General features: G+C 33.5%; 1 protein-coding gene across 12 annotated transcripts; it reads left to right on the forward strand.

Annotated features, from left to right (window-relative positions):
• Positions 1–410: 410 nt before the first annotated feature.
• LOC114278220 (beta-galactosidase-like) lies at positions 411–7,218 on the forward strand. 12 transcript variants are annotated; one of them, XM_082879318.1, is made up of 12 exons: positions 530–889; positions 972–1,024; positions 1,407–1,559; positions 2,176–2,281; positions 2,365–2,452; positions 2,589–2,707; positions 2,909–3,219; positions 3,505–3,602; positions 3,938–3,996; positions 5,030–5,193; positions 5,308–5,731; positions 6,832–7,218. In XM_082879318.1, the coding sequence occupies exons 8-11, from the start codon at positions 3,593–3,595 to the stop codon at positions 5,438–5,440; spliced, it is 366 nt and encodes a 121-aa protein (XP_082735444.1). In that variant the 5' UTR covers positions 530–889; positions 972–1,024; positions 1,407–1,559; positions 2,176–2,281; positions 2,365–2,452; positions 2,589–2,707; positions 2,909–3,219; positions 3,505–3,592; the 3' UTR covers positions 5,441–5,731; positions 6,832–7,218. The 12 variants fall into 12 exon arrangements, with proteins under 12 accessions (XP_082735439.1, XP_082735447.1, XP_082735445.1 ...); XM_082879316.1 differs by lacking the exon at positions 1,407–1,559 and having other exon boundaries at positions 500–889; XM_082879311.1 differs by lacking the exon at positions 1,407–1,559 and having other exon boundaries at positions 500–889; positions 3,938–5,193.
• The last annotated feature ends 226 nt before the right edge of the window (positions 7,219–7,444 follow it).

The raw sequence follows: 7,444 nt of genomic DNA on the forward strand, positions 1-7,444 counted from the left end.
CTAAGTGGAGAGAAATTGGAAGAAATAGAGAAAAACGGAGACAAACTCATTTATCTTATAACTTTTATTTTCAATTTTCCTAAAAATAGAGAGATTGGAAGAGAAAATAAATCAATAGACTCTTATATTTTTATAATATCAATTTTGTCCTTGTAAAAGTAAAAGAAATAAAATAATTGAAAATATAAAAAGATTATTTTGATAATATAACATAAAATAATTTTTTTTTCTTTTCTATTATAAAATCTAATCAAATAAAAATGAGAAAAATTACAATCATTTCATTTCTTTTATTTCTTACTTATCCAAATAAAAAGAAAAGAAATCATTATTATTTTTTTTTCTCTTCTATTATAACTTAAATGATCAATTCTTTTCTTTTTTTTTTTTCTCATAGGTTCCCAATCATATGGTTACTTTAGGATTTTAATTTGTTTATATTTGTAGAATTGTATTTTTGCCCAAATCAAACGTGACTGAAACCTCTCTCTCTTATTTTAGGATTTTAATTTGATTATATTTGTAGACTCTGTCTCTCTCTCTCTCTCTCTCTCTCTCTCTCTCTCTCTCCTGCAATCCCTCATTCTCTCTGATTTCGCCATGGATGGGAGTAAGCAGAGGTTCGAAGCTCTCGGAGAAGCAGAGAGGTAAAGAGAAGACGATGAAGGAGAAGAAGATGATGATGATAGTGGCGGTGGCGGGAACGATGTAGAATTGGAGGAAGTTGATGATGATGACGGTGGCAGTGGTGAAGTTAGGAGCCAACTCGGTGGGTTAGACTGTTCGTTACCACCTCCAATCAAAGCACAGTTGGGCGGTTCTCAATTGGAAACCCTAGCCAACTCCGATCTTCCATGCGATTTTGTTGCTTCTTCTCGCCATTTCTTGGGTACGGTCACTAATCACTTCTCTGTCTCTGTCTCTGTCTCTCTCGCTCTCTCTCTAACAAGTTTGTGGTGATGATCTGACAGAGGTGCCAGTGGTTTATGCTCTTCTATGGCTGCTGGATTCGGCTGCATTCAAGGTTAGGAGTGTATTTTCACTCTACCACTGAATTTTGAATTGTTCATTTCTGCCATTTCTGATTGATGCATCTATTTTATTTGTTTATTTATTTTCTTGTTTTTGCGTCTGTTTGGATGAGTTTTTAATTTTTTTGGTCTTTCATTTCACTCAATTATTGGTGGATGTTATGAGATTTATGGGTTTTGAGATTTTTATATAATTTATGTATTTGGTATGCATTTCATAGCTGGATCTGTTCGGATTGTTTGTGTCTTAAGGTTCTGGGTTAATGTATGTTGATTTGTCTCTCAAATGCGTAGCACATTGACTCTACTCCTTTAGGGGATCATTATCGGGTTGCTTCAACTTTTTCTTCTCCACTGTCTTTTCCTTTTTCTCAGATGAAAAAAATATCATCAATAGATATCCAAGTCAACAGAACTCTGGTTGTGTTTTAGAGATTGCCTCCCTTTTGAGTGGGAAGTTGGCTTCACAGTTGCCGAAGTTACAGAGCTTGTGAGGAAAAAAAGAAAAAGAAAAAGAAAATCTTTTAGGTATGTTGTTGAGGGATACTTGTTGGAGAATGTCAACAGAACTCTGGTTGTTATGTAATTAATTTTATTTTAATTTTCTAATTTAACAATGAATTATGTTGATGAATATTGTAGTTTTTCCATGCCATCTGTTCTATGCATCTAGTGCTAAGACATTTAGAGCATAAAGTGTCCTGCCTTTTGTTTTGTTTTGTTCGTTTGTTTGTTTTCGTTTTTTGTTTTAACAAATGAATTTTGGGCATATGCAACAAAGAAATTTTTGACTATACAAGAATGGCAACAAACAAAAGAATGAGTTTGTTATTTTTGTTGTTTCTCTGTTTTTTGCTTTTCGGTTTTTGGTGCCTCATAATTGTCAATGGTATTGATATGTTATTGTCATGACTGTTGTTTTTACAAGAACTGGAGTGCGAACTAGAAACATTACTTACTGTGCAAGTCCAGCTTCGATTTTGTGATTTTTGGCCACGAGTAATTTTAATTTTGGGAGTTTTCTTTGTTGTTGTAAATTTAAATTGTTTGATCACACAGATATTACAACACTCTTTCAATTTTATTCAATTCCTTTCTTATGTTGTTTCTTCGTATTCCTCTGTTTCCTCTGTTTTTTTCTCAGGTATACAGAATTTGGTGGTGTAGTTCCTTATAGACCTGTTGAAGACTTGGCATTTTCAGTTACTAGGTTTATACAAAATAATGTTTCACTCATGAATTATTATATGGTAAGTCCATTCCAAATTATATTATTTATAGAAATAGTTCAGCCCATGTACAATGAATTTTTTTCTTTTCTTTTCTGTATCAGTACCATGGCGGAACAAATTTTGGGCGGACAGTTGCTGGTCTCTTCATTGCCATTAGCTACGACTATGATGCTCCGATTGATGAATATGGTATGATACCCAAAAACAAAAACAAAAATACAAAAAATACAAAGAAAAATGCGTGTATACACACGCATATATTGTGAGATCATGAGTAAGATTATCGTGCATGTATATATGATACGAATAATTTGTTATCTTGAAGGATTACTAAGAGAACCAAAATGGGGGCATTTGACAAATTTGCACAAAGCTATCAAGCAATGTGAACCAGCTTTGGTTTCCTCGTATCCCGCAGTGACTTGGCCTGGCAATAATCTAGAGGTAGATTAAGCAAAAGCTATGAATATATACTGTGGTTTTCAACATTTGTTGCTTTTTTGACAATTGAAACTCGCTCTTTTTCATCAACGGTCAACTATCAGGTAAATGAACTTATTTAGTAATTTTAACAAAAAATTGAAAAGACTTTCATGAAATGAGCTTTGACCTGTATCTTGATTTACTAATACATGTTTATGGCAGGAACTGTGTATGGGCCGCTAGAGAATCCAAAACTGACATATAGCAGCACTGTGAAGTTGAGAGCCAGAATTAACAAGATTTCTTTACTAAGTGTTGCTGTTGGCCTTCCGGTTAGTCCATACCTTTTGATAAAAGTTTACATTCTTGGGATGTTAATGACAGTAATGGAATCTTTCTAAATTCTATTGGATCGATTTCATAATGTCGGTGTGCATTATGAGACATGGAACACGGGGGTTCTTGGCCCGGTCACACTGAAGGGCCTCAATGAGGGGACAAGAGACTTGACAAAGCAACAGTGGTCTTACAAGGTTTGTTTTTGTTTTCATGAGTTTTCTGCTTCCATTTTCTGTTTCCAAGTATACTCTCTACATTTCAAAATGGTAAAAGTCCGAGGCAATGATGAAACCAGTAAGTTTCCTTCAAAGTCGAGTGGTGAAAAAATAATAAAGGGATACCAGAATTTATCAGAAGATAATAATAATAAAGGGATACCGGGATGAAAATAAAGCATGATATGGGAAAAGAAGTTCATATAGTCCATAAACAAGCAATAAAAATTAAGATTGATGTTTCTATGTTGGTTGGTCTAAAAGGCGAGAACTTAAAACTACAAACCCTTGATGGAAGTTCCTCTGTTGAGTGGGCTGAGGGATCACTATTGGCTACAAAACAACCCTTGACATGGTACAAGGTAATAATCATCCCAAACCCCCCGTTAACGCCTTTTCATTGATACTTATGAGTTCCATTACCATAGATGCACAAATGAATTCATAAAAGAAGCTTTTAATTCATTGAACAATCTTTCCAGACTACATTCAACGCACCAGCAGGAAATGATCCATTAGCTCTTTTTTTTTTTCTTTTGTTTCTCCTTTCTCATCTCTCTCTGATTTTGATTTGATTTCTAGAGTTTTGATTTTGATTTCTAGGGTTTTGATTTTGATTTTGATTTGATTTCTATTCAATTAAGCTAAATTTTTCTCCCTTCCAGTTTCCTTTCAACTTTTTTTTTGATAAATACAGTTTCATTTCAACTTTATGATCTCAAGCATCAAGGATTCATAGAGACAGGAGCTTATGAGGTATTTTGAATTGTGTTGTGTTTATAGCTCTTCAATGAAAATTTCTATTGATTTGGTTATGTAACATGTTTTGATGGTTTGAATGTCTTTGTTCTTACAGAAATTGTTTCCAATTGCTAGTTAAATTTTGCTTTGTTCTGAATTTTGATGGAGATATTAGTTGCTTAGTTAGTATTATTAAATTTAATTTGCAAGAAAGATATAGAGATCATAGATGCTCTTAGCAAGTTGCTTGACTTTAAGACTTGTATATAGAGATTCCAATAATTGACTTGAAGCTTTAACTCCCTCTTAATCAACTACCAACCGTCTCTGCTTTGTTGTGAGAATTGTGGTAGCAATGATAACACACATACATGGATCTCTTTTAGCTGCCCCTGTTTGGCCATTGAAAAAGCATTTGCCAAACGCCAATTAACATAGTACTTTATTGTTTATTCATTTCGTATTATTCATCTATTTTTAGCAAATTACAGTGGCATATTGCAAAGTGGGTCTGCTATGTTCACACATAATGCTCTATCGGATTATATCCCAATTATCCTTTATCCTGATGTCTCAAATTATTTCAACTACATCACGAGTTTCTCTAAACATGATAAGACGAGAGAATTGGTGACTGGGGATTTGATCTATGTCTTATCATTATAAGTGTTTCAAAACTAGCTTTAAAAAAAAAAGGCAGTTTATTTTGTCATTAAGATTTGTTAGAATGGACTACTCCATTTCGAGAGAAGTTATTTTGTATTCTTGAGACAATATCCTATACTTTTTAAGAATAATATGATTACATAAGTACATTATGTGTCTAAATAAAAGAATTTACACGATCATGTGAATTTTGAAGAAAAATTGTATGGCTTAGATTTAGCACTTAAAGTAAGCAAATCAAATTTAAAATGTGTTTAGATTTAAAGTAAGCAAATCAAATTTAAACACATTTTAAACTCATTTTAAACTCATTGTATTGTCCATACATTTACAACATGGGATTATATGCTATGATCAATTGGGATCACCCATTGCATTACAGTTTCCTGTGCCGTCATGGCAATCAGTCTTTTCTTCCTCATTGTCAACTTGTCTTTGTTATTCAACTCTTTTTGCTCCTATTGGAGATGAATGGAAGCAAGTTCTCTTGAGGATTCATTACACCTGTGGACATATCCAATGCTGTGTAAACATTACTACTTTGTGGTACAAATGTGATTCCTTCAAGTAAACATTACTACTTTCCATCTTCTCCCTCTATTACCTCTGTTATATGAAATTCTCATTGCCCTTTGCTTTTCCTGCATATCATGCTCCCAGGGAAGGAGTTGCACAATACATGAAAACTAAATGGAGGGTGGTTGCAATCTTTAATGTGGTTCTGTTTGTTGTTTTGGTGAGAAACTCCTCTCCATCTAGTTTGGAACAAATCAAATTATCTTTTTCTCATTAGCGAATGAGGAACAACAGATAATATGGCATATGAATTGCATTTTATATCTTCTATTGTTGAAATTGACAAATTGTATTATGGAAGTAGCATAATATTTGTAGATTATCATTTTATTGACAGTGTTTATATGATAGGATCTTCTAATCGAGTTCATTTATTTTTCTTACAATTATCTGTTGTGAAATCAATCAATAATCTACTTTGTGGGATGCTGTGCAAACCGAAATGCCACAAGGAGCCACTGTAAAGTTTGAGACAGACCTATGTATCTCAAGAAATCTTCACTTGGAGGTAAATTTGTTCATTCCTTAAAAATCACACTTTCTATATGTAAGTTGTTTATCGTTGATAATTTTAGACAAATAGATACACATACACCATTGATTAAAATTAGTTTCAATCAATTTAGTTTGCTTCCAATCTTACCAATATGTCAAGCTTTCCGAATTTATTTTTGATGTAATCTGCTAAAGAAACAATACTAGCAGAGTATGTAACATCAAGTTGATGAAAAAAAATATCAGATAACCCACAAGGTTTGAGATTTTCAACAGCTTCAGTAGCCCTCTTCTCATCTCTAGCTGTTAAGATCACCATGACTTCATTGGAAGCTAACTGTCTACATATCTCTGATCCAATTCCTTTCCCGCCCCCTGTTACTACTGCAATCCTGAAAATCAATTAACAAACACACAACAAAACTAAGGTGTTAGAGCTTAGAGGTTGGTTCATGCAAACTTCAAAATTTTCAACATATACAATAAAATGGAGAGAGAGAGAGAGAGGGAGAGATGTGCCTTTTTGGTGATGCAGTGGTGACTGTTCCCTCCATTTCTGAATGTAGGAGATGATAGTGGTGATGAGGATGAGCTGTGTGTAGATAATTTTGAAGTTGGAGATATCTATTTATATAAACATAAGACTAAGAACGAGCGTATGACATGTATGCTGTGACAACTTCCTCCTTTTGTTCAACTTATTGATGCTAAGTGCTTTCCTCTTGTGGGAGTGCTTCATTTAGCATTTGCTTCAGATCTTGAGTTTACTTGCTTTTCCTGTAATGTTTGTTGTTACCTAGCTGACTTTTTAAGCAGATATTCGTGTTGTTTGCTGTGTCCCTTGAGAAGATGCCACTGGTGTTGCTGAATATCAGAAAAGTTCTCAAGGCAATGATTAGTAAATGCCACTATGAAATTTTGAAAATCTGTAATTGATATTACTATTATGATCTCTTAATGTGATTTCAACTTTTCTTTCTCCAGCCAAATGGTTATTTGCTATTCTGTGGCTATGCCACTGGTGACCTTGCTTAGGTTAATTGACAACTTATATTCCATCTTTTGAATACATGTTTGTGTGTGTATATATATCTATGTGCTCTTTCATTTCAGTGGAGAATGAGCTCTTTCAATGGAGAATGCGCTCTTTCAATTCAATGGAGAATTCCAGTTGCTTTTGATGCTCTCTTGGGAGGGTGCACGGAGTGGAAGTTGAGCGCTGGACTGTCCTTTGTGAAAACATCTTATGATTTGGATACTTTTCTTGGTTTGTATGTTTGAGGTTGTTAAAGTCGTATTTTAGAGATTAGTAGTTATACGATTAGTATTTTAGAGATTAGTCATATTTTAGAGGTTGTTAAAGTTGTATTTTAGAGATTAGTGGAAACTAGAGTCATATTTTAGAGACTAATTGATTTACGATTTGCAGTTATATTTTTTGAATGTTTAAAGTTGTATTTTAGAGATTAGTGAATCTTATGATTTTGATACTTATCTTGATTTGTATGTTTGAGGTTGTTAAAGTCGTATTTTAGAGATTAGTGAATCTTATGATTTGGATACTTTTCTTGATTTGTATGTTTGAGGTTGTTATCAACTTGATATGATAGAAGTTGAGGATGGAAGTTAGTATGCAGGTTGCTTGGTGTATGGATATTAGATTTTTTTACTTCGTAGTTGCTTCTGCTTCAGTTGTTCATAAGTTGCATTTTATAAGTTACTGTCT

The sequence above is a fragment of the Camellia sinensis genome, chromosome 7, assembly GCF_055761805.1.
Source record: "Camellia sinensis isolate YWXY chromosome 7, ASM5576180v1, whole genome shotgun sequence".
NCBI classification, from domain to species: Eukaryota; Viridiplantae; Streptophyta; class Magnoliopsida; order Ericales; family Theaceae; genus Camellia; species Camellia sinensis.

Coding starts and splice junctions, on each gene's coding strand:
- LOC114278220 (XM_082879313.1), top strand. CDS start 987: ATGCTCTTCTATGGCTGCTGGATTCGGCTGCATTCAAG. Junction 2,282..2,364: donor CACTCATGAATTATTATATG/GTAAGTCCATTC, acceptor TTTCTGTATCAG/TACCATGGCGGAACAAATTT. Junction 2,453..2,588: donor TGCTCCGATTGATGAATATG/GTATGATACCCA, acceptor GTTATCTTGAAG/GATTACTAAGAGAACCAAAA.